This window comes from Xiphophorus couchianus, chromosome 9 (assembly GCF_001444195.1).
Source record: "Xiphophorus couchianus chromosome 9, X_couchianus-1.0, whole genome shotgun sequence".
NCBI lineage: Eukaryota > Metazoa > Chordata > Actinopteri > Cyprinodontiformes > Poeciliidae > Xiphophorus > Xiphophorus couchianus.
The window spans coordinates 12,473,496-12,500,743 of record NC_040236.1 but is presented as its reverse complement, the minus strand read 5'-3'; the positions used below and the strand labels follow the sequence as shown (position 1 = coordinate 12,500,743).

General features: G+C 38.5%; 2 protein-coding genes across 2 annotated transcripts in view; both read left to right on the top strand.

Annotated features, from left to right (window-relative positions):
* Positions 1-142: 142 nt before the first annotated feature.
* Positions 143-5,960, top strand: cope (COPI coat complex subunit epsilon). Its single transcript, XM_028028806.1, has 10 exons — positions 143-301; positions 478-540; positions 672-772; positions 1,307-1,459; positions 1,808-1,861; positions 2,080-2,161; positions 2,310-2,465; positions 4,270-4,338; positions 5,164-5,238; positions 5,576-5,960. Exons 1-10 carry the CDS (start codon positions 200-202, stop codon positions 5,627-5,629), a joined length of 909 nt encoding a protein of 302 aa, XP_027884607.1. The 5' UTR covers positions 143-199; the 3' UTR covers positions 5,630-5,960.
* A 1,905-nt stretch (positions 5,961-7,865) lies between these two features.
* The window catches only part of cers1 (ceramide synthase 1), a 31,588-nt gene continuing 12,205 nt past the window's right edge, over positions 7,866-27,248 (top strand). The window contains exon 1 of the mRNA XM_028027445.1: positions 7,866-9,119. Within this exon, the coding sequence (XP_027883246.1) occupies positions 8,883-9,119 (237 nt within the window). The 5' untranslated portion in view covers positions 7,866-8,882. The remainder of the gene's footprint in view (positions 9,120-27,248) is intronic.

The following is a 27,248-nucleotide window of genomic DNA, read 5'->3' as shown; positions in this document are numbered from 1 at the left end:
AGAGAGTTAGAGAGATTTGCTAACATGAATTAACCATTTTAGGTAATAACACTGGTCAAAACACACATTTGGAAAAGGAAGGGATGTTTTAAGCGAGAATTCTGTGTTTATTTTCTGAAAAATACATTTCCCAGAATCCTCGGTCGAACGCAGGAAGAGACGTGTTTTTGCGACGTGTCAGGAAGTTTCAGTAGTCAACATGGCGGCTCAGCAGGGAGATGTTGATGAGCTATTCGATGTAAAAAATGCTTATTATATCGGCAGTTATCAACAATGTATTAACGAGGCGCAGAAGGTGAAGGTATGTGCTTAATTTTGACACTTAAAATATTCACATCTGTTGTTTTATTATGTGCTCGTTTTCGTTTGGCTAACAGCAGCTATGCTAATAAACGAACTAATATTGGTATTTATGATTTCTCCAAACATTTTTGCCTGAATGACTTTGCCACTTTAATCTCCAATTTTTTTTTTAAGCCGTCATCACCCGAGAAGGAGATTGAAAGAGACATGTTTTTGTACAGAGCGTACATCGCTCAGGTAAGAAGTGACAGGTAGAAATCTGCTACTAATTGGTTTTTTTAGCCATTCATAGACTCATCGTGAGTTTATTCTTGTGAAAATAAGCCTTATCTACACCCTGAACTGTGAGTTTTTCTGTGTATTCCCAGAGGAAGTATGGTGTTGTTCTGGACGACATCAAGGCCAACTCTTCAGCTGAGCTCCAAGCCGTAAGGATGTTTGCAGAGTTTCTGTCCAATGAGAGTAAAAGGTAAAATCGTCCTCAGTTGACGATTGCTTGTCTCTCAAAAAGCACTAGCATCACTAATACTTTTTGAGAAAATATACAGAAATATTGCTTTCTGCATATTTAAATGTATTTAGCTTTATTACCCCTCCTTTGTTCTGAAATAAGTTAAACTAGTATTTTTTTGTTAGTGCAAGATAACACTTTTGCTCTGAACTTTCCATGCACCATATGTTTGCAGTGTATCTGGTAATATTACAGATTGAATTTGATACTATTAATGTACCACAAATTCCTATTAATTACTAGATCTTCTAATGTATTTTATCTCTCTATTGAGCTTTCTCTCATAAGCGATCAAACTTAACCTATTATACAATTGACCTAGTTTTTGCAAAATTTTCTATTCAAGTTGACTTTACAAATGCACTTTAAGCATAATAAATTATGGTGATTGTTAGCTTTAGCTTAATACCCAGTTTGATGCTAACAGATGCAAAAAACAAAACCAAAACCAAAGATTTCCATCAAAACTTTCTCTTCTTTGCTTTTGCTCAGGGATGCTATTGTTACTGATTTGGACAAGAAGATGGCGAAGAGTGTGGATGCTGCCAACACCACCTTCCTGCTCATGGCTGCCTCCATCTATTACCATGAGACGAACACGGACGCTGCGCTCAGAACTCTGCACCAAGGAGAAAGTCTGGAGTGGTGAGGGCAAATTAAAAGACTTTACTTGTTGTACAGTTTCAACATTTCTAAATAACAATTGATCTCCACAGAAAATATCAAGCAGTACCAGTTTGGCTTTGGTATTGTCCACAAAGATTATTGAGTTTCTCTCTATAAGGCCACTCTACGGATTTGTGTAATAAGATTTGCTGCAAATGCATGCCAGTTTCTTGTTGGCATTTAGGTTATTATGATAAATATAAATGCTGTATGTGAAAATCTACTTTAGCATCAATGCGTCTTTTTGTTTTGTGCACCGAAGTGTGTTTACATTGTTCTTTTTTATGAAATGGATCAAACTGAACCTAAATCTGAATTTATTTGCAGCATGGCCATGACCATTCAGGTGCTTCTCAGTCTGGACCGTGTTGACCTGGCAAGGTTCGTAGTTGTAGTTTGACATCCTGTAAACTTAAAGAAATATAAACAAAAGGTCTTGCAATGAAGTTGAAGATGAACTTTGTTTTGATGACTTGAAAGAATAGCTATTTAAAAAAGAAAGATAATCTTGTATTTTAATTTGAAATCTCAGTTTCTAGCAGCTATTGGTAATTATTGGTTGTGAATATTCTCTAATCTCAATGAACTTTCCTCAACAGGAAGGAACTGAAGAAGATGCAGGAGCAGGATGAGGACGCCACACTAACCCAGCTGGCCACAGCCTGGGTTAACATTGCCGTGGTGAGAAAAAAAACACCAGTTAATTTTATAACATCAGCAGCATAGGCAACATTCATATTTGCAAACATTTGAAGTCTTCTTTAATGAGCTGCCAACTTTAATGTTGTGTCTGATTAAGTGTTTGGCAAACACTTGCTTGTTATTTCAGGGTGGAGAGAAGCTTCAGGATGCCTATTACATCTTCCAAGAGATGTCTGATAAGTACTCGTCTACGCTGTTGCTGCTGAACGGCCAGGCTGCCTGCTACATGGCTCAGAACAAGTGGGAGGAGGCAGAAGGAGTGCTGCAGGAGGCTCTCGATAAGGTCAGACAGCAGTTTTTTCTGCTAGTCAAACTGATTGTTTATGTACTGAACATTGTTGTGTGAAAATGAGAAAAATTTAGTGAAAACCTCCTGAAGCAGAAGGTGTCATCGGCTGCTCTTTGTTAAAATCGTTGATATTTTCTTTGATCTGTTTTATAATTGTATTTTCTTTTGTGGAAAGGATCGAATCTAATTTTGAATTGTGTAGCCTTTTGGAGATTTTACCAAAAAATGTTTCTGAAGAAAGGAGCAATCACACTTTTATTTCTTTAATTGAAACAATATTTTTTAGTTATATCTGTCTCATTCTTTTCAAGGTAGATAACTTTACTTTTTAAGCTTACGTAAAGATCTCTTACAGGATTTTTACAAGATCTTAAAATCATATAATTTTTTATTTTGAATGATTGCAACTAGGTAGGTCTTAAATTGCGCATTTGTTCACACATTTGTTCTATAATTTGTATGTATCTTTTAGTGCTGATTGGGTTAATAGATTAGGAATTTGGGTGTTATTACTTGCCTATTATAACTATTTGATACCTAACTATCTGAAAGTTGCTGGATTGTAGCACTCGCGGCCTGAACTCGGTGTTAGGTGTTGAAGTTAGGTAATTCACATAAGTCCAAAAGTTAGATGAAGGTCTTTTAAAGTGTCTCAAATTTAGCCCACTCAAACTTCCAGAAACATGTTTCCATTTGTTAGATTTTAAAATGTCACATTGTGTTTCTTTTACTTAGAAAATCTAATGTAAAAATAGAAATGTTGTACTTAAGCTCAAAGTGCTGGCATCCTGAACAGAGTGTAATTTTCTCTTGACACTGTGAGGAGATGAAGTGTACCTAAATTTAAAAGCTATCCATGCATCAGATTGTGTGTATGTTTCCAGTGATGCTGCAGAGGCAGCAGTTTTACCTCCAGGTATTGTTTTAATGACAGGGTCTGTAATACTGTGCAATAATCCAGCAGGCTTTGGTTGCTTTAAATGACCTCTACAGACAAAATATAACATGCAAATTATTGTGATCCCATAGACTTGTCAGTTAACTTGATAAGTAGTGTGCTTGGATACAATAGCATTTGGTGTTTGGGACAGTTACAGAACCTGTTTCTCTAAGTAGCCTCTATAATGACAACTGTGTTGTGGCTGCTTTCTGAGTGTCTGTACAAATCTAAAGTAAACATTAAATAACCGTTATCAGTCAGATTTGTTAGCTTTGTCCTATTGCTGTGTCAAGTGTTTCATAAATATAAATAAAATGCATTTTTTGTCATTTACCAGCAGATGGCAGCAAATACATTTATTTTAAACAATCCTGCAAAAAAAAAAAAAAGGTTACTCTATATGGTACAGTAATTTAAGACTTTTTCTTACTTTATCTGTAAAAGTGTTAGGTCTTACCAAAAATCTGTTTCATAATTTTAAGCTGAAGCACCTGTCCACTTTTAATATCATTACCTGAGCAGCATAATTGCAGGGCTTCATGTTTACCAGTCAGCCTCGCATTTTTCGTGTTTCAACAATGTGAAAAGGTTAAATTTTTACCGAGTGACAGTTTTTTATTGATGTTATCTCTCACCTAACAGGCAGAACTTATCAAGGGTGTGATATGACTTTCAGCCCTTGGGTTTTGCATGGCTGAAAAAGACAACATTTTATAGTTTACTGATTAATTCAGAGATGTTTTGTGTGCCACTTCCAGTTGTGTGTGGACTGGAAGTGTTTTTTCGCATGTAAAAATGCATAATTTTCATGTATTTGGGTTTGATAACTCACTTTGTATTTTATTTTATCCCTATTAGGACAGCAGTCATCCTGAGACGCTGATCAACCTCATAGTGCTGACGCAGCACCTGGGAAAACCTCCTGAGGTGAGACCAAAGTTCGTAGAGGTCTCTGCAATGACAGCCATCGGCTGGATAACTATCCTTGGGACAAATCTATAAAGAACACACAGACATGTCTGTTCTGTGACCCTAAATGAAACATGCACATTTAAGCAATGTTCTGTTTGCTTTGATTAAATCAGTACATTGCTTACTGCTAACATCTTGTACCAATCACTTAGGCATATCTGCTGTTCAGTGGTGTGAGAGTAGAGTTCATAAGATAAAAGGGAGAATAATCTGACTTGCTTTTGCTGGACGTGATTGCAGTGTACTAGAATGGTGGCCATTATCACGGAGACATCATTAACATGTCTGCAGTTGCGATAACAACTGATAATTACACCTCCCTCAAGGTTAACTTGGAGACAATTTCTTAGCAAATTGGAAGGAAAAGGGAAAGGTAATTAGAGAATAATCTTTAAAAAAATGTTAAGTCTACTGATCATTAAGGTTTTGATGTTAAAATAGTTGGTTTGGTGACACAGACCCCAAGCAATTATCAGATATACAGCTTGCATTAGTTTTAGGACACAGTTTGTCTTAAAGAATTGCAAGAAGCAACTACTATGCTGCAAAATATTAATTTTATTCAGATTATTATTTGTGTTAGGTTTAGAGTCTAAATTTGACAAAATTCTGTTCAGTGGGCAGTGTCAGCAACAGAGCCTCTTCTACTTCAGACTTGTAGAAGAGCAGAAGCATGCATGCAAATGTCTCTTTGGCTAGAAGTAATAATTTGTTTAAAGCTCCTCCTGGTTAATAATCCTTTGTACTGACACCAAGCATAATGTGTTTGTGTTTTTTCAGGTCACCAATCGGTATCTCTCCCAGCTGAAAGATGCACACAAAGCTCACCCTTTCCTCAAAGATTATTTTGCCAAGGTAACAGCTGGATTATATGCTTAGAGAAAGATACTTATCCACTTATACTCTAAGTAAGAATCTCTGCCATGCTTTCTCAACTTCCCTGTTTTGTAATAGTTACAGAACTGTTTGTAGTGCTAAGCCGGCAGCAAGTATCCTTGGATCTAAGCCGAGCAGGGCATTAGACCTTCACCCTTTGCTGTCACTTTGTGTTGCAATCACACTAGAGTTCAAACGTACATAAACATGCTTAAAATGGGTTTACAACCTGACTGATACAGACTCGCCAGTTTAATAACTAGAATTTGGTGTTTCTGATTTCTAACTATTTTGTTTTGTTGTTTTTTTTTTGCAGGAGAATGAGTTTGACAGACTAGCAATGCAGTACGCCCCCACCGTCACAGCATAGACCTTCTGTTTTCCTACAAAACTCCCTCAACAGTGGACTTTAGGGAAATGACCATGAAGATAACCCTGTTTCTCCCTGTCATATGTTTTTTTTTTTTAATGTTTTTTTTTCCCTTTAAAACCTTGGCTGTATTTAAACTGCACTAGAAATTCATATATATATATATCTGCCTTTCTTCTCCAGCCCTACAAATTTACATTTATTTTAGGGACAGCCGCATTTGCTATACAAGCATTCCTTTGAAATGTTAATAAATGATTGGAAAAACACTGAGCAGTTGTCTTAATATGGGTAAAAATCTACTCAAATAAATCAACTTTGAAATATTTAATTTGTCATTTTGGATGTACAGATAGAGCTTGTTGAATCCAAAGATGAATGAACATTCTTTTAAGGAATGTGTATTTTAAGCGTTTTTGTTTTATTTTAATTATGATCTGCTGCAAATAAAGACACAATTAAGTTTCTTAGAAGATGAGGATATAACCATGAATAAATAACAGCTACTGGAAATGTAGCTCTCAGTGCTTCGTTGGGTTCTCCTTACATCAGTTACTTCAGATTATCTGCATTGTTGGGTCTAGTGTCTCACCTTCAGTCAGGTTTGTTGGCACAGTGATACCAGGGTTATTAAAGCGAGTATTTAAAACTGTGGACAGGTGTAAAGTCCTGCAATATAATTTGATAATCTCTTTTAAGCTAATTTTTAGAGTGCTTTCGTGTGTCCAGCTATTCAGATGCACTGAGTGGATTTGATAAAACACAGTGGATCACCAGCAGATAACATGGGTCATCAAATCTGTGGAAACCTCAAACTTTACTTCCAGCAGCTTTGATCCTGTTCCTCTCCACTCTTCCCTCACATTCTTGGATCTTGACTCTCAAATTAAATCCAAAATACACAAGACAAAAGTAAAAGGTAATTTTATTTATAAAGCACATTTTCAGCAACAAGGCAATACAAAGTGCTTTATACAAATTAAAAGGAAATACAAACAAAATAACAAACCAAAGGAAAGGGAAAAGAAAAATAATCTAATGTTGATCTATCCAAAGTATATACACTAGATACTCCTATTCAGGGTTGGTAGATACGTATTAAGTAAGTATCCTCTGGACTTTCTAAGTATGCTCTAAATTTGTAAAAGTAATGAGTAGTCCACAGTTTCTACGTAATAAAAACTAAATGTTCCTGTTCTGCAAGATTTTTTTCTTTGGATTCTAAGTTTGTTCTAATTCCTTTTCTGGGCTGCAATAATAGGAGTCTCTCTTCATAATAATCTAAAAATTAATCTAAGAAGTATAATATTGGTCTAAATAGTGAGTACTATACAGTTTTTTAAAAAATTAAGCTAACAAGTCACTTATAAACTTGGGTCTCTGGATTCCAATTTTGTTCTAATTTCTTTTCTGGGTTAAAAGTGAGTACTCCACAGTTTCTAATAAAATGAAATAAAAAGAGGAAAAGACACTTTAGGGCATAGCAACATAGCAACATTTAAACAAAACAAAGTATAAAATAAAGACATGAGTGAAGGCGGTGACATTACCAAGGCAATGTCAGTGATTGAACAGAAATAAAAGCTTCATTTATAATTTGTGTCTAATGAATCCATATATTATGAGTTTCATTGTGTAATTAAATTATCATATTTGCTGTACCTGTATATCAGTGGTGTCCAAACGTTTTGCCATAATGGCCAAAATCCTGAAGTTGAAACCACAAGGGGCCAGATAAAATGTATATTTTATAGCTTTTTAAAAAGAGACTTTGTCACTTTTTTCATTTGTATCTGCTCAGTAAACAATATATATATATATATATATATATATATATATATATATATATATATATATATATATATATACATATATATATATATTATTTAAATCAACAAAATAGATTTTTGTAGAAAATGCTCAGTAAATCATTGAAGAGGCAAAAAAAAAAAAAGTCTTGTAAGATAAGACAAACCCACAGTTTCTACATGTTTGGGTTTGGTTTATTTTTCTTATTTGTGCTGCAAGATTTGCTTTTGACTAATAGCAGATCAATAACTGTGATTCAAGTTACTCAAAGATTAATATAAATGCAAAAATAAATGAGAATATATATATATATAAAAAAAGATTATGTTATTTATCATAAAAAGTTGCCTTAAAAGGTGAAAAAGTGTCTGTCTGCCTCAACCTTGCAGGTCAGGGGTCCGCCCAACGTCCTGCAGAGGACCGCAAATGGCCCCCGGGCCACACTTTGGACACCTCTGTAGTATGTGGCGCTGTACGGGTTTCTCTGCGCTGTCACTTTAAACCATCCTTTCGGTTCCTCGGTGGTCTAAGTAGAGAGTTCATAAAGAAGATAGCGGGCCAGTAATACGTCACGCCCTTACGCTAGATTTTTTTTTTTTTTTTTTTTGTCATAAACGCAGCTGAGCCATAAACGCAGACTGTCCTCCTTTCTTTGAACGCACCAGTTGATCTCCGCTGTGGACCTGAGAGCGCCTCGTCAAAAAAAAACGCAGCGTCGGACACGTTGACCAGCGCCGCAGAAAGAGAAGAAGAAGAAGAAGAAACGACGCATGTCTTCATATACCGGGTTATATGTCAGTCTGATTCTATTTTCGCCGGAATAACTTGCCCGTGCCTCCGAGCGGCCGCGCTCCCTCATGAAGCGGCTCAGGATCGTCATATAAGGCGGATAGCGGTCCGAGATGAGAGCGCGTCTCTGACAGCGGCAACAATAGTCCGGCCGGGCTGCGTGTTCCCGTGTCTGCGCTCGGTTTAAAGGTTAACTCATTAACGGTCCCGCTAACAGCGGGGAAGCTGCTCCCTCCACTGCGCTGTCCGTTTGATTTATTGTAAGCTAGGCGGCTAACCTGCCGCAGATGAGCAGTGTGCGTAGCGGAATGACGAGCGGGATGAACCACCAATTTGCCGCAGATGGGTCAGATTAACTCCAAGAAACCCTTCCTGTAATTTGACGTGGATTTTAATTTCTATTTAAAACTGAATCACCGCCTTTGGTTTGATCTGGCCCCGAAGATTTTTTCCCCATACAAGAGCAAAGAATGGGCCCATGTCTTAATTTGGGAGACAAAAAATTAGGCGCCTAAAGAGGGGATAAGCCTGTTAGATAAGCTTGCTCTGGGTGCTTTATTGAGCCAACGAGCCTGGTGAGCGGTCAGTCTGGACTCCCTCTGCTCCTCTGCTGGAGGCACCTCTCCCGGTTTTTACCCTCTCTGTCGTCACAGCGATGGGCAGCGCTGGGCCGGTGGAAGTCGAGCCCATGCCGGGCTACTGGGAGCTCATCACCAGAGGCTCCAGCGCCATGCTGGGCGCATGGAGGGACTGTAGCCACTGCGGGCTGGAGTTCTCCAAACGGACCCTCTTGGATAACGCATACATCACCTGGACCGAAATCGCCCTCTTTTTCTTTTGCGCCTTTTTGTGGACGATAATCAGGAAGAGACTGACAGAAAGTCTGTTTAAGGTAGGTGAAAACCTCCCTCACCCTAAATATATATACACACACACACACATACACACACACCCCTACTCATTGCTCCTTCCTCTTAAGGCGCATTGCTTCCAAGATGCCAAGAAAAACACGAGCGAGAGGAGGCAGTGCTTGTAGGACAGCTAGGACATATGTTCACACACACACAGCCGGAAAGACAGAGCTTACCCTCTCCCCAGACAGCTTAACCATAATGTCAGAAAATATTAACCTGACTCACACTGACGTTCAAATAGCACAGCTGCTGCATTCACAGTCTGCTCTTACTCTCTAGTTTGGGTACTGTGAGTCATTCAAGATGGTCGGTTCAAGCTGGGCAAGGAAGTGTGTGCCCACGTGTAGCTGCGATGCACATGCTCTGGTCATGCATGTGAGAGAAAAAGGCCTCACACTTGTTAACTGTGGGGCCACCCACGGCAGGAAACGTTGGCCATATTTACTCCTGTGCTGCACAAATGTGAATCATATTGAAGTTGTAAGGCTTTATGTTCACAAATGTTCATACTTAATTTCCCCATTTTGTCATGCTGCAACAAAGTGTTTTATGTGTCTAAATAGTGAATAATTGTGAAATGGTGTGAAAATAATGTGTATATATACAAAAATATCTTTATTTATTTCAGTGTAAGTAATGTGGAACAACATTTTGCTGCAGCAATCCATATTCTTCTTGGAAAAATAGCTTTAGCTCTGTCACAATGGCTGGAAAGCATCTGTGAATAGAAGTTTTCAAGTCTTTTGAGTTGAATCTGGGTCTGGGCTTGACTGACCCAGTTGAGGTCAAGAACAGTTTGTTTGATTCAAGTTCTTCATAATATTTTAGGCGTGTCCTTTTCACACCTGATTCACCTGACTGCATTATGTGTTGATAGCAAGTGTTCATGATGAGATCAGTTTAAAATGTCAGAAACAGAGACTGATTTTGAAGTGTAACTTCTTGTCACCTATATTTAGTTTTGAATTGGTACAGCACTTTTTGTGGTCATTTGTTGGAGGTAAATCCGTCACCAGAAAATTAGCTACTGCAGCAATCAAATTATCCCTTCATACTATAAAAAGATCAAACACCGTCTTTAGAGAAATCACATGGTGCGGCTGGAAAACTATGGCGTGCTTGGAGATATGCGCTTACAGAACTGCAACAACTCTAAAAGCAGCAATCTCACCCCATTTTGTCTAGCAGACACTCAAGCTGTCCTCTGACAGAACTGGACCTCTGCCCAGATCTTCTATATTTTCCTCCTCACCCATCCAAGACCCCGGGACTCTCCCTCCTCTTTCTGCTGTTAGTTTATGCCAAGCAAGGTTCCTCTCTGCACAGAAATCCTGGATGTGGCACCTTATTCTGAGATACAGATGGTAGAGAGCATCATGCAGGATCTCAGGGCAAATCCAGACTGAAAAAACTCTGAATGAGGCCTGCTTTATCTTTTACAGTATATAATCATGCCTTACCATCACCCTTATGATATTATCAGACTGATTGGTAATTAGTGCCTAAACCTCCTGTTATTGAGTTCATGTCAAATCCAACTGGAGAGGGCGAATGTTAGGGATGAGGCGGGTGGTTTCAGAGTAGGTCAGCCATGCAGAGCTAATTAAGTTACAGTATTATTGTTATACATTATAAAACCAAAGTGAGTTGTAGAAGTAGAAGTAGATTGTTTGTGTTCTTATTTCTTCTGAACACATCCCACTAGCATGAAACAAAACCAGATTGTTTCTCATTAAGGAGACTGACAAATAAACATGTGTTTAATAGCTGCCTTCTAAAGATTGATGGTGTGGTTTTTACTGTATTGACATGTGCGGTTGCTATGGTTTCTTTAATGGAATAAAGCGAGTGTGGTTAATTACATCATAGATAATTAGGTATGCACATCGTTAGAGCTCATAAGAACCTATAGTTGCTGACTGATAACTTGGACATTAGTTGGCAAAGTTCTTTTGATGTTTTAAGACCTTGAAACTTCATCTGCAAACATTTATTAGCTGATTCACAGAAAATTCTGTTAGACTTTTTGTCAAAACCGAACCTGCTGTACCTTCTGCACTAGTATGAACTGAATTTTAAAGAATAGGGAACGCTGTTAAAATATCAACGGTAATTACAGAGCGCTCCGCATTTATTGCCACTCTAAGTTGATGACCGTTTGTGGAAACGTTTCATCAGTAATAGATGACTTCCAGCGTCCCTGGAGTAAATTTCTGATGTGATGTGTTCATTTCTCTTAGTCATTCTTCAAAATGGGAAAAATAAGTGAACCTGCTAAGTAAGGCAAATGTGTGTTGGGGTCAGAAACATATGAATGTTATTTGTTGATAATTGATCAGTTTAATAACACAAAAGTATTTAACATTTTAAAGCAACATTTTAATTTTATTTTATACTGAGTTACAAAAAAAATACAGCTTGACTGCAACTCGTTAAAATGGGAAAGACAAGAGAACATGCCATTCAATTGAGGAAGATTTATGTTAACTGGAAAACCTGCTTCTATCTAATTTATTTACACCTAACAAAATGGCAAACAGAAAAACATAACAATAACTTAAACATAGCATGTTTAACTTATTGACTCAATAAGTCAAACATGACAACAAGAAAATAGCTTGAAGTCAAATCAGTACATAAAACGTTTTAGTATTAGCACAACGTTCAGGAGGAGAACGGCAGATGTCACGGTCGGACAGCAGGGAAGCTGAGGGTTGTCCCATCAGACGGTCATTTCCACAAGAAAAACCCAGTAAAAGAGCAAGCAGGGTCAGTGCGTCCCTGCCGGCCTGCGCACAAAGTAAAAAGCTTGCCTGATCCAATCGACTCTATCTCTTGAAACTGTGTTTAAACAGCTGTAATTATAAGCAGTGTGAGTCTATCCTACAACAACAAAGTCTTTTTACAAGTTGTGAGTAACTTTAGAGGGTGTTGCATGTTTTCAAATTTAAAGACCAATTCATCAGATAAAAAGTATTCATAAAGATACCGTAAGTCAGCTTTAATGTCATAATTTCAGAGGTTGTTGCTCCACACAGTCTGTCCGCCAAGCGGCAATAAAAACTTTATTCGTTTCATGGTCAGTTACTTACAGGACTCTGAGTTTGGTTTGATGAGTTGACTAACTTAAGATGCACATCATGTACTGTAATCATCACTCTCCCCTGCTCAGGAAGTGCTTCTGTTTTTTTCAGCGGGTTACCGACTCGCCTTAATTTTTCTCTCAGTCTGGAGTCTGAAACAACAGTTAATAGAGACATGTCAGAGCAAAAAATCTTGACTTGTTTGTAATGGAAGTACACATAGAAAACTAAATTGTTGGGCTTTTTTGATGGAGGATTTTAAGATAACTCAAGTGGCAAAGCTTTGACCCAAACATGGATGCGATAATCCATTAAATTAGGGACTTCCATTTGTTGCCATCGTTTCACATGTGACCGAGCTGATCTGTTGAGTCTGCTGGGGAGCGGCTCATTGGGGGTTGTTATCGCTCTGTCTCCCACAAAGGTGTTTCACATTTGCTTTGATGCGTGGCTGCATGAAGCACGGCAGCACACATCCAGGTCGAATTAACTTCTTTTACAAGCCACTGTTATGTAAGATAACCATGCATCCTCACCATGCTCTTCCTCGTCAGCTGGCAGCACTGTAACACTGGCAGTTCAAAGAAAAAATAAATGTGACTTTTAAGATAAGAGCTGAAAAGCTGTTCAGAGGAACTAGCATGTAAATGTTACACTTAGAGTTCCCAGCTACGACTCCTTCCTCATTTTCTTTTTAGCTCTGCTCTGCACAGCTAAAATTTTGAGACAGCTCACGCAGCTTTTGATGTGTTCAAATTTGCTTGCATGATTTGACCGATGGTGTAACATTTGCATCTGTGTGTACAGATGCAGGATGGTTTCAGATGCACAAAATGCTCATTGTATCTGCATGCTATTTCTTGTTCTAGAGAGTGTAGAAGCAGTTCGTAAGAAGCCGCGCGTTGCTTCAACAGGAAGTATAAACATTCATTAAAAAAAATAAAAATAGAGAAGAAAATACAGTAGAGTTCAGAGAAGAGGAGGGGAATAGTCTGGGGGATTAAATGAACAAATGAAGAGGAGTTAGAAAGAGCATGGAAGAGTAGAAGTGAGCTTGAAGGGCCTCGCTGGCTGACTCAGCTCCAGCAGCCAATCATTAACATAATTACATATTCACCCATACACATCCATATGCAGTTTGAAAGGACATATGCTCTTTGACGTCTGCTCACTTTCTAAATGTTTGCGTCCTGCATCACTCTGCTTGTGTTTTGTGTGCTCTGCAGTCACGCTGTGTCAGTGGCAGCAGTTTGCAACCATTCTCATAAGTGCCTCTCCGAGCGGTAATTTTGCAGCTTCAGCTTTGTCGCAGAGCTTATCCTCCTGCACCGAGCTGGATGGCGAATGGGGCCGGCTCTCTGTTGTTCTCCTAGTTCGGAAAGCTTCCTCTGGGTCCATGGCGTTCCCAACCACAGATCCCAGATTCATTTTCCATTAGGTTGTTGCACATTAGAGCCACAGGCAGAAACCTGATTCTGGGGATTGTGGTTAGCAGGGAGTGATATCCATTCTTCCAAAAGTGCCCACACACATAAAGCTTGCTTGTAGTTTTGACACTGATTGCAAGCAATAGTGAGTTTTTATTACATTAGTTTGTTGTCAGCTCTCTTCTTCTGTGGCCCAGCTATCTAATTTCTTGCTGCATCATATACGTTATGAGCAGCACTTAGGCCGTCACCTGACATGCGATATATTTCCACCTTGGCTTTCGATTTGTAGTTCATACACAGAACTTATGGCTTCACTAAACTGCCCTGCACTTCATAGGCTTGCTGAAGTTAATGTAGCTTGTCACTATAATAAATGATCTGGAGCAATCCTAGATATTGATCAGCCTCAGTGTCAAAACCACTGACAGGTGAGCCGATTTACATTGATTAATTCTAGAAAGTTCTCATGAGATATCTTGGCTTCCATCTATATGCCATGTTGACACATATCAGTCACCTGGAAATGACCGCAGACTGAAGACGTGGATGCATGCAAAGAGTAAAATTACACAGCGCAATAAAGAGAATTTTTCTCCTTACAAAGTTTTTTTTAGTCACATATAAAGCATCAAAGATAATGAGGAGTTTTTAAACATGTAGGCGAAAAAGCAGAGTCCGAGTTGACCCGGTTTTGTGTGAAAATCCCTACGTCAGGGTTCTGCTGCCTGCAGCTCCAGAGTGCAAGTGGAAGACGATGAAAAATCAACTACTGCATTTAAATATAGATATGTTAACAATGGCCTTCAGATTTTGCATTTGCTAAAACAAGCTATTTTTCTTGTTGTTAGGTTACAAGTTAGGTGTTTTATATCAACACCGAGTGGAATATTTGCTAACATCTTATATTAGTATTCATTTTAATACCTAGAAATAGAAATAAAATGTTGACTCCTTAACAATTGCAACAAATTTAATATAGTAGAAAATTACCATGTGAAGCTGTCAGAAAAAAAAAAACCCTGAAAAGTTATACTGAGGGTAAAAGTAGCTCATTGAACTGTAAAGGTTGCGGGCCACTAATGTCTGGTTGTTGCCCCCTTAACGACAACACACACTATGAAGGATTTTCTGATACCTGAAAATGAGTGTTTCACATTGCTGTGAAGGAAATTTGACCCACTCATCTTTGCAGAATCGTTTTAATTCATCCACATCGAAGAGTTTTTGAGGATGAATGATCCTTTCAGGGTCAAACCACAACATGTGAACGTCTTTTCCCAATTCTTTGGATCTTTTTTCTACGCTGCGTGAAAAGATGATGGCCTACTGAAGGCTGCTGATAAACTGACCTTTTTGTTCAAGTTTATAAAGCCAGTTTTAAAAGGGTTGTTTTTTGAGCTTTGTTTCATAATTGAAAGCCCACTCTGCTCCCACTCACCTCCTACCTGCTGATAAACACAAACTCCAGCCACATGTGAACTCAGCAGAGCTGAAGTGGCTTAAATGAATAAACAGACTTTTTAAAAATGGCCGCTGTTTTTTCCTTTCTCGGGTTAAAAGGACTGTTATGAATTGTTTTTCTAGTTTTTCAGTAAGATGTGATGTTGGACTCTTAACAACTTGTCACCCAGGTTTATATAACACATTGTTTGTTGCTTCACTGTGGGAATTGAAAAAATGACATCCATAAAAGCAGTCATTTTGAGTCTGGACAACCACACTTAGGAACTTTGATGAGAACTTTGTTAATTAGCATCATAGATGACCTTATTCCTCTGCCATAGATTGACCACAGCCTGGAGCTTTGTTCACAGATTGTAATGTGATGTTCTTGGTTAATAATTTAACAGAGAGTAGTCCTGCATTCCTTAAATTATAGTTGCAACAGGGATGTTTATACATTGCAACGCATGGGGATGAATCAGCTCTGTTTGCAGACGGTCAGACTTTCCTCTGGTCAGCAGGAATCTGACATGAAGCTCTGAGTCTGCGGTCTCCCTCCCAGTCTTTTTTCTTCTCTTCTGTTCCTTTTTGCTCCTTTGTTTGTTTCTCTCTATCCACCCTCAGCGGACAGCCTTTGACTGGGCCAGAACGCACTCTAACTGTGAGCGCCTAGCTTGGTGGATGAATCTCCTCTATCAAGGACACATTTTATCATCAAGTGAGAACTGAGTGGTCAGAGGTAGCTGAAGTTCACTCTCTTTCTGGAAGGAAAACATCATGTTTTATGGCTTGCGTACCATAATTGTGTGGATTTGTTGTTCTTGCACTGTAGTTATGGGTAAGATCTAAAGAGCCTTTTATTCCCTGGAAGCAATTAGATGAGTTTCCCACTTCACAGATGGGCTTTCTCTTTCTCTGTGAAAGAAATTGCAACACTTGTATGGAATCCCTCTCATGCAGAGTGCAGTGTCTGGACAGCCGGCTTTCATCTCTGTCCTTTTCTGAATATACAAATCATCGCACCTCCCCTCCCTCCTTGCTCATGTGTCTTGTCCTCCCTGTCTGTCCCCATCCTCTGTGCAGTTTGGGGTTTGCATAACCGCAAAGCTTAGTTAGTGCAAATCGAGTGGTTGAGAATGAGACCTTTTGATTAATTTCTTCATGTCAGAAAGTCTTCAAACTAGCTAGAAAACCTTTGAAAGGTTTGTTTCGAAGGTCAAAAGAATAAAGTTCCATACAAGACTTATAATGTTTCCAGTTACATTTAAGCTGAAAATGATTCATGCTGCTGCAAGATTTAGATGTAGTTAGCTTTTTTTCCAGTCATAATTCAGTTTGTAAAAGATCCAACTGCAGAGATAAATTAACTTATAAAATTCTCACAAGGGGGCCAGGGCATAGGAAACTGGACTTATATTATTATTAAAACCTAAACAGGCGGCTTTATGAATTATGTAAGATTTGAAAGCAATATGTTTTATTTAGTGGTAGGGATGGGCTATAATTCTAGTTTATCAATTCATCAAATTTTCTGTTTTTGAAGATTTAATTTTTGGAAAATCTGGATTTTTATTTCCACTAATGCACACCTCTGGTTTCCATACTTCAAGTGATGCTAGCCAAGAACTACAATCTTTTTTAACAAACGTCTTTAATAGCTTCTTTCTTTTCCGACTTTGAATTTCAGGTCAACTCACAAAAGAAATTATTGAAATAAAGATAATTTTTAAAGATATGTCATTTGTAAGTTTTTTTAGTCGATTAAAATTATAAATCGGATTTTGTTTAAAACAAAATTTGAGATTTTATTTTTAACCCAAATTGCTAAGTACCATTTAGGGGTCTCAAAGTAAGAGGACCTGGATTGGATTAAAAAATAATTGTGAAAAATAATAGAAATTTCCTTCTTCTTCACAGTTATGCGCTACTTTGTGTTAGTCTTTCACATAAAACCCCAACAAAATAAATGTTTTGGCTCAAATGTGGCAGCATGTGAAAAATGTCAAGTGGTATAAACAACAGTACACACACCTGCTCTCCTGAACCATAACATACACACTTTGAAACCTCAACACACAGCGGTGAAAAATGCTGCAGTTAGGAGATAAATAGTTGGTCCGGATGTTTTTTTCTCATCAGTTTAAATCGACCTGGCTCTCACAGTTACTCTCACCCGCTCTAGTGTCAGCCCTCGTTCTCGCCGTGTTGCAATAAGTGTGGCTACTGTATTATGAATGACAACCATATGTCTTCCAGCTGTCAGCTTGAACCGTGAGCCAAGTAGGTCTGCGTGCAAATTCAGAACCGCCTGACGCACACATGCAACATGACACATCCAGTTTGCATAAAATCCTTGCATTTTAAGGTGCGACATGGTTTTAAGGTTAATTTAATTTGAAGGCGGTGATGTCGCGTTCTCTGCAGAGCTGCAAATAAACTTGTCCTCAAAAAGAAGCTTGACCCGCCTGACTAGCTTCAGCTGCATTATCGCTTTGGTTAGTTCTGGTTTGTGACCTGACATTGACACAAACACAGTTAACTGAAGCCATTAGACAAATAAAAGCCAAGCAAGCAAATTTAAATCATTTCTAATTTGCAAAGTAAGAAAGAAATCAGGCCTTTTGGGACATGTTTGCTTTACTTTGTTTGTGCTGCTGTGGAAATCATAAATATTTTCACACACAAAAATCCTTTCTTAATAAAGAAACTTTTTTTTTTTAACAATAGCTTTTATTGATCATAGTTTTTCTAAACCTGACTGCATACCAACTTCCAAATAGTTTTCTCTTCACAGATTGCTGCATTTCACCACATGATAACAGAGGGAGTTTATTACGAGAAAGCACGAGTGTGCAGCTGTACACAGCAGTGGTGACAAAGTGAAATCAGCTCTTCTAAAATATAACAGAGTGCAGACATTTTTGTTTTATCACCTAATTCATAGGACATTGTAGCAGAAAACCTGTCACTGAACTCATTACTTCACATCTCCATGATTTAGAGATGAGAGTGAGACGGGCTCTCGCATTCCTGCTTCCTAAAAAGGCTGAAATGGTATTGAAGGGAACAACATTTCGCCATTTTTAAGTGCAAGTTTCCTCTTACGACGCACAGTCACACACACATGAGAAATCACAAAAAAAATGTAAATAAATAAACATGAAAATGCCTCTGTTGACTGACATATTTTATTTTCATCATGACTGCTTGCCTATCATACATCTGTATTTTGAATTTGATGGCAGAATAATCTCTTACCATTCTGAAAGACTCATCTTTTCTGATTACTGCACGACTTTTTAATATGTGACGGCTGAAGTTAGTGATGGTTTGAAAAGTAGGATGTGGTTTTATTGAAATTGATCAATGAAATACATTTAATTTTTTATGCTTACACATCAAGACATTTTGTTTTCATTAGCTTTTCATACATCACGCTAATGCTGATGCGCTCAGTAGATGTTGTAATTCAGGAGTGTTATTTAAAGCTGTTGTAAAATGAGGTTGCTATGAACAGGAAATTTCAAATCTGTGATATTACATCAAACGAATCAACTTTACAAATAATTTGTCCCCAATGTGACTTAATATTGTGGATTTTCTTGCTGCTGAGCCTGTGTGCAGTTGCCCTGATTCTCTTGACACCAATTTGATAAACAAGCGAGGCGTTAATGTCTCCTCAGGGATTCACTGATGTGCTGGACCTCCCCCAAGCAGGTGTATTATTTTGTTTTTGACTAATTGTCATGTATGAAGTATGAAGCGTGAGAGGGCTTTTCAGAGTCTTAGGGCCACAGTTATGGACCAGGAACTGAAACCGCTGGTCTAAATCTTATGCAAAAAGAAAAAAATAGCTGAACCAGTTACTTCAAACAAATTCAGAAATGCAAAGTCACTTCATGATGTTATACTGGGAGCCTGACGGGGAGTTAATATTAATTTTTCACTCTGCAGAAATAGACAAAGGCGTTTCCTGTACTGCAGCTCTAGTCCGCCAGCATCACCTGTCAGTCAGATTTCGGTGCTCCTGCACACATGTGCATATAGTGGTGAATCATCAGCTCTCACTCAGACCCGTTCTGATTTAGTGCCTCATCTAATCACAGGCTTTTAATCAAATTAAGTTCAAATGTTCAGCAACTGGTGTGAACTATACGGGGGGACTGAGTTTTCCATCTGCCAGCCACAATCTATTCCCTTCTTTTTGGAAAGTCAAAGATCATCACATGCTGCGGCATCCTGTTTCTCCTCAGATGTAACTGATTTGTTCTTCAGCAATATCCACCTTAATTATTGGCTTGCATAATTAAAAGCCTTAAAATAATTTATTGCAGCAGAAAATCTCACACTGAATGTTTTTTTTTTTTATTACTTTATTTGGTGGGAAAAATCCCACATTATCACAAAAAATATTTAGAAAAATCAGTTGTTGGACCATTAGCTACAACTCCTGATTTTATTATGTATAAAATACATGTAGATAATATATTTTTATCTATATGTATCTTATTTTAGCTTGAACAATGACCTTACATGCTTTTAATTAGTAATCCATGTCTTCCTTTTTCCATGATGCAAATATGTTGACAAAAGATCTACTTCTCTTCAGAACAGAAAAAAGTAGAGAAAATTTCTTTCATGTACGGAAGACGTGATTTATCCTTCTATCTAAATTAATAACACACATTACAGAAATTATTTTTAAGCCTTTGGTACGAAGTTGTGAAAGGCTGATAATGGAGGTGGACAGTGGACATTGATAAGGACATTTTGATCACTTTTATTTGACCAACAGGCCTCATTTAACCTCTATTTCAACCTATTGGCGCTCTGTAGCATACTGAATACTCTTGACTCAACACAATGAGGCTCAAAATGTTGAAGTCTGGAGCTCTTGACTGCAGAACTGATTTCTCTTGAATTTACTCAGATCCCGAGGGCTATTGATGGCTTCAGAAATGTTTGTAGAATCGGTCTAAATGCTTATTTTTATGCTGCTCTACAAATGAAGGTGAATGACACATCTCAATTTCATATTTTGATAGGGCGTCTCAATACTTCTGACAATGTAATGCATGTCAAATTTAGTTCTTCGAGCTAAAAATGACAGAATCGAAGCAGAAAAGATGCTAAGTGCTTCAAAGCATTCGTCTTCTCTGTTTCTGTGTGAACATACCTGCAAACTTTCCTGTCAGTGGGATAAATTATTGATCTATCTGCGCCCGGTTTATCGCTCTGTTTATCCTCCATGTCACTTACATTTCCTTTTCAGTCTGCGTGGAGGGCTGATTCATCTGAGACCCTTAAGGAACCTATCCCTCATTTTTTTGTTTTATTTACAGACATACAAATAAACAGCTGACTCATTTCCCAGCATGCAATCCACCAAGTATGTAGGCAGGAAGGGGAAATAAGGAGGCCAGTAAAAGCTGGCGTGATTCAACATTCGTGAGCTGGAAGCGTTTTTGTTTTCAGTGGGTCAGCAAAGTTGTGGCGAGACATGCAGCGGAGAAAACCCCTCTGGGGGAAATGGTCTTAAGGTGGCATGCTGTGTAATCTGAGGGTTTGTTCCACAGCTACAAAATAAAGCAGCTTCCCTCCCACAACCAGGCTGCTTTTATTGTTGCTGTTTCTCGTTAGAAACCTTTCCTGTTCCTTCTAATTAAAGCAAAAATAAGCCGGGCGCAGATAGATAGCGTGACGACAGCTGATCCGCAATAACTCCTTGGAGGAAACAGATTAAAGATAAATGTTGGGAACAGCACACAAAAACACTGGCAAAACATAAACATAATAACATTCGGAAAAGCTGAAAAAATACAAGAAGAGACCCGACAAAACACGAAAAAGCCCAACAATATAAAAACAGCATGACTTAGTGGGAAATGTAAACAAGAAGACACCTTGCAAGTGATTGGTTGTATGATAGAGAAAAAAATAAAGTAAACTTGACATGGTGAAACAAATGACAGAAATTTAAAGCATAGAAGAAAAGCAAAGCCCAATATCCCATTTTTACAAACAACTTCAAGCAGAAATGCCAACGTTAAAACCCTCAATCTTTATTCTCAGTGGCAGCTGTCCGCTCTCCACCTTGTTAAGAACAAGACAGGAGGGCGAATGACATCATTCTCTTTTTATAGAGGCCGATAATCCACACTGTAAAGTAAAAAACAAATGTATTAAAACAGATTATCGGGTGGCTGATAATATTTGAAGACAAAAAGTGGATTTGAAGCGTCAAGATGTTCTAGAAGGCACTTCAGATTGGATTGTTATAATTGTTAATCACAGATGAATGGGCTATTTTTACCCACACATGTATATATAGTCTAAAACTGGTCATCTGTTGGATTAGCCCTGGCAAATCCTATTTACCCTAAAACCAGAGGGCATCTGTGACAGGTTTGGGTTTAAAGGTACTCCGAGATAACCAGAGTGACGTCGTCAGGCGGCCAGAACGATATCGAAGCTAGAACGAGCCAAAATAAATGAAAGAAGGCGAATGAGAGCAGGCCTGATTTAACAGATCCACACATGAGCCACCATTCTGACTCACTGGCCCAATTTATCTTCTTATGCAACAGGCCAACAAGGCAGAGTCCATTCACCTCTCGTCCTCTTTCGTCGCCTGCTTCTAGGAAGTGAACGTGGAGATCTTCTGGAAAAGACTAGCAGTCAAGTCAGAATAGAAAGGAGAATAGAAACGTCTGAAATGAGAGGAAGATGATGCTTTTACTCAGACTGATGTCTCACATAGGGCAGCAGCTAATGATTATTTTAGTAATCGATTAATCTATTGGCTATTCTGACGATTAATCGGATGAAGAATTGGAACATTCTGCAGATTTTTTTTAAACCACATAAGTCCCCCTTATACAATATTAGAAATACATTAAAAGATGCAAATTGTGCCTCAAGTCTAATAAGCTAGCAATAAGATTTAGCGAAAGCATAATCATTTATAGGAAAAGATGCGCAGCTAAAAAAACGTCAACATGTGAAAAGTTTAGCCCTTTCTGCTTGACATAACACCAGCAAACATAAGCCTGATCTGTTGATTGTTTTTGTATTTACCGATAAATAACAGATAGCAAAAGATACTTGATAGGATATTTGAGCTGGGTGAAGTTAAAACTTTGTCACTTGAGGAGTTCTGGGTAGAACATATCAGGTTTTATTTATTTATTTTTTAAAATTCAAAATGTTTATATATTTTTCGTGCAGTTTTAACTTGATTACTGCTCTGAGTATTTTCTTTCAGCAAACGATTTCAGTTAACAATTAATCGCTTGCTAAATTGATTCATTACGATTAATCATATTAATCATTTCATGCAATCAGCTTCTGTAGCTTCTTCATAAGTTACCCACTTTTTCTTTTTTTTTTTCCTCCTTCCCCGATTTCCAGTTCAGAGTCTCTTTGGCAGGGAGGCAGAAAGGACAGTGAAATGAGAGGCAGCGATGCCTCAGGGGAGGGGACGAGTTGAGCCAGAGTCCCTCAAGGAGCCAGGGCGCTTACAGAGGAGCCAGGGCGATCTGTTGAAAGACTGTGGGTCCAGCCTGAGTGTAGTTCAAGACCTTATCAGTCAACTGACAGATGATGAGGGATGACTGTCCTTGACCCGCTATATCTCTACTTGGGGGGCTGACATAGAAAACTGATGGATTATGGACAATGAAATCGGAGGGTTGGCTCGATATAGAGAGAAACAAAATTTAACTTTTGGCCAAATGGTAAATAATCAATCAATCTACATTTCAGACCAAGCTTTAGATCATAATCCATGTCATTTCTAAGGTTGGTAAAGTTAAAGAAAAGTATGCTAAACAGATAGGGTTATGATAGGGTTATATTATGATATCTCCAGAAAATATTGTATAATAAAAATGGGTATTGTATTTGGGAACCTACACCGCTGTGACCCTGTGAGGATCCTATATGTTGGGATGGATGGATGGATTGATGGATGGATGGATGGATGGATGGATTGTATTTGAAATTGCAGCCGAGGAAAGCTCCTTTCTTTCAGTGCTCACAAATATGTTTCCATCTTATTTTATTTGCCACAGAGATGCATCAATAAGACCTTTTCCTATCCTAAAACAAATGCCAAATTTCTTTACAGATTTTAACTTTTATTCTATAGGGGGAAAAAAACACAAAACAAGCATGAAGAAGCTTTATAGGTATAAGTTTGGAATCCAGCTGAAAAGTACAACATTGGGTCGATTTATAAATTAAGGCATAAACCCCTAATTTTTTTATTAGATTTTCACCGAACAAAAATTTAAGTCTGGTTGAATTTGCATTTGCAGATCAAAAAACTTTGAGAGTTCTTGGTTTTGCTGCATTTTTCAGTACCTGACCCAGTTGTTGCAGACAAAATTGGCAGATTTTTATCTGTCGTTGAGTCATTTTTGCTTCTTTAATTTTCTAGCACATATTGCGCATAAAGTTGTCTGTAAATAGACCCTTGAAAAGCAATGTCATGGTACATCGACAGAGGCTTTGTGAAAGTTGGAAGCATACACCGAAGTATTCTAGGTCGCTTTTCTCCAGGGGTTGCTTTTGAAAACATGACAAAAGTTTCTAACAAATACATTTAAAGCAATGGTACTGTGCAGAGGCAGATGGATAGACTTCAGTCTTTCTCTTAACTCCATTTTTTTTATAAGCACATTTGAAAGACCAACAATATAGACAAACCTTCAGTTAAAGAAATAAACACTGTCTGTAAAAGCATCAAAATCATGTCCAAACAATCTGTAATGACATGACTAATTTCCATAAACCACTCCATGTATCTATTATTCAAAGCACACCTTATGATCACAGCAGTGATGCTTTGTTGTGCAATTTGCTTGCCTTTGGACAGCACATACCCCGCTCTTTGTGTCTCCTCCTCTCTTTGTCTGTCTGTGGTGTGCTGTTATTATGCTGGTAACAATTTTCTTTAACATCTTAAAACATGCTTTTGAAGATGCATCCTCTTATAACCAGGTCATTTCAATATTATGGGGGTGGATTGTTATTTTAAGGTGCTACTTACTCAACACACTGCTTTAATTCTCGAGGACCCAAGTGTCATGTTATCCTATTTCTGATATTGCGAGATGATATATTTTTTTTTATCATGCACGTAGTCATACTGGCAGTATTATTGATGGTTTGATTAACCACAGCTCTACCAGACAGCAGTCACTTTCTGCTTCTCGCTTACAGAAATCTTCTTTGGGGTTTTTGCAACCAAAGCCAACCAAGAACAGATGGTCTGATGATAAATATTAACTTCAATTTAGGAGTTCAGAACTAACTTAATCTGTAACTGTATGGAGATTTTGACATTTTGATGGTTTCTCCACACACCCTCCAAATATTGACCATTAAAACGTCAAATGTCCAGTGACATGATGGTTTTATTGGTGTAGGTTCTCAGTCACCATTAGCTATGTTTCCATCCAATTCAGCAAACTTTTACAACCTTTCAAACTTATTAGATGTGTTTCCATCTACTAGAATTAAATCAATTAACTGCATAATAAATTGTCTTTTTTCTCTCTCTTTCTACCAAAAACTGGATGACAGAAGTCTTCAGTCTGGTGCTTTGGTCTCAATCGGCCCTTTTTTTGAAGCCCAGTTTTGTTTATAGAGACTTTATAATTCTTTTTGTTTGCTGTTTTTGTTGATTTGTTTATTTATTTTGAGTATTCAAAATATCCTCCAGTTCCAGTGTTAAATGCTCATTAGAATTGAAAGTTTTTTGAATGTGTTCTTGCATTATAATGCCATTACCATTATATTACTTGAAAATTATCTCAAGACAACCATCGTTAATCGTAGTAACTACTGGAACAATTTATTGTCCAGGAAAATTTGTTATTGTGACAGGCCTAATTGTGCATCCCTAATAACTTCACTACTCTGCAGGTCGAGTCATCAGCGTCACACTTTAGTCTGTTACCACAAACCGCCTGAATATCAACAATTCATGAGGTTAAAAGTCCTTTCATTGCATAAGCATCTTTTTTAGGTGTGAGCAATGTTGCCTTCCATCTAAAAAAAGGCAGAAATACAGTAGAGAAATGAAAGACGTTTCCAGAAAGACATCTTTCTATTCTTAAAAAATTATCAAACAGGCTAACCAAGCCTGACTTTGACTGTTTATTAAGGCCACATACAGGATGTATGGGCTAAAAAAGTCACATTTTCGACATATTTCTCTGAACTAAATAAAGACAAGGCCTCACTGACCTTAAATAGCCATAAAGAAACCTCCAGGGACGTCCTGTCATCACAAGGAACTCCACTTTTCAACAAAGCCTGAACATCAGACGTTATTTTGAGAGACCTTCAAGGTGACTCACGATGTGACGAATCTCATAAAATGTGTTATGGTTACTTGAGTGTTTTGTCGTTCGTTTGTGGCGTTAACGTCGGCAAGCAGTTGCAGTTAACACAGGAGAAGAACAGTGATTTTGTGCTGCTGAGGAGACAACGCAGTCGGTGTGATGTGTGGCTTTGGCGGCTTTAGCAAGAGCATGAAGTGCAGAGTCACTGTTGGCTTCAACCAGCTTCAGTTTCTAGTGCATTTCAGCCTTTGCGAGTGCTTTGTGTTGAGGGGTGGGGGTGATGTGCTAAAGGACTGCAGGGGGCTGCACTGTGTGCTGACAGCTGGCTTCTATAAATAAATGTCACAGGCAGGGGAGGAGGACGAGTGGGTGGGACGCAGTGGTGGATGGACAACGGGAATGAGGAAGAAGTGAGGAGGGGGGGAGACAGATCGGTGGGACTGATGCAGATGCACTGGGATACTTTAAAGAATGCGGTGGAGTGTCCTGTGCAGCACTTTGCTCGGGTCAGGACCTAATGGACACTTAACACACGCCACCTGTGGCTGAGCCAATCAGCTGTCCTGGATGTGGTCATGTGACCCCTGACTTTGTACATGTGTCCTGGCTAATGAGTCTGTTGCCGTTACATTTTTATCTCACATCTGTCCAGCCCCAGTCAGCTTCCTTTCCCTGTTGTGTCTCGGGTCTCTGGTGTGACTCACGGACTCCATCACTTAGTGAAAACAGCAGGAAAAACAGGCGTAAAGAATAAACAAAGGAAGGCAGGAAATTAAGACGCAAGACGAAGACGAAACTGGCTGTTCTGTTTCGTATCACGCAATCAGGAAAAGCAGAAACTGAATAATGTCCTGACTCTAAGCAGGAGTAACGCTCTCTTCATGAATTTGTCATGCAGGCCGTCATTGAGCCCAGTCCCATCAGGTTGAGTGGGCTGTATCACTGACACAGGCTACTTTCACTTTGCTGCCTCCAGTTACACTCTTTGGCTTTCTACAGCACTGTGTATGTGTGTGTAATTTTGTTTACAAGGGGGGAGGTGGAAGGGTTTGGTTTCCGGTCTTGGCACAGCTATCAAGCACTGAAAAACAGCCTATCTGAGTCCCTGCCATGCTCATATACCTGTTGTGTATCTGCTTCACCTCCTTTGTGTCTCGTTTACACTGTGTGATTACGTCCAAATGTTTCCGTAGTTTAGTTTCTTTAAATGGGTCATTTTATCTCCGAGGATTGTTGCAACATGCAGAATTAAAAAAATAAAAGGAGTGATGAAGCAGGAAGACAGAGGAAGGCTTAGGATGAAGATCACATGACCCTCCCACCTGTGGCTGAATCTTTGCACAATAATAGACTGTGTTGGTGCTACAAAACTTTTCTTCGACTTCTGCTTTCTGCTGCACGCAGAAAAAAAAACTATAAGCAGGCTGTCACATCGTGCTGCTTCTTTTGCGCATGAACAGACATGCGACACTAACAAACGTGAAGCATTTATAAAGATAACAAATGTGTAAATGTGATGCAGTCAAACACTTTGAAAGCTTAAATACTAGAATCCTTAATTTTATTTTTTTACTTTTCTGAAAATATTTTCAAACTATTACACAATGATAAGAGACACGAAAAAAGGCGAGACATAGCATTGCTGTTTACCCGGAAAACAGTTTAATCTCTTCTGCCATCATGTGTTGGGGTAGCAGCATCAAAGACAAAAAAAAAACCAACCGGGTAAAGAGTGCTGGTTCTGTTCTGGAGACTGCTCTCAACGACCCAGAGATAACGGTGCAAAGAAGGATTCCTCA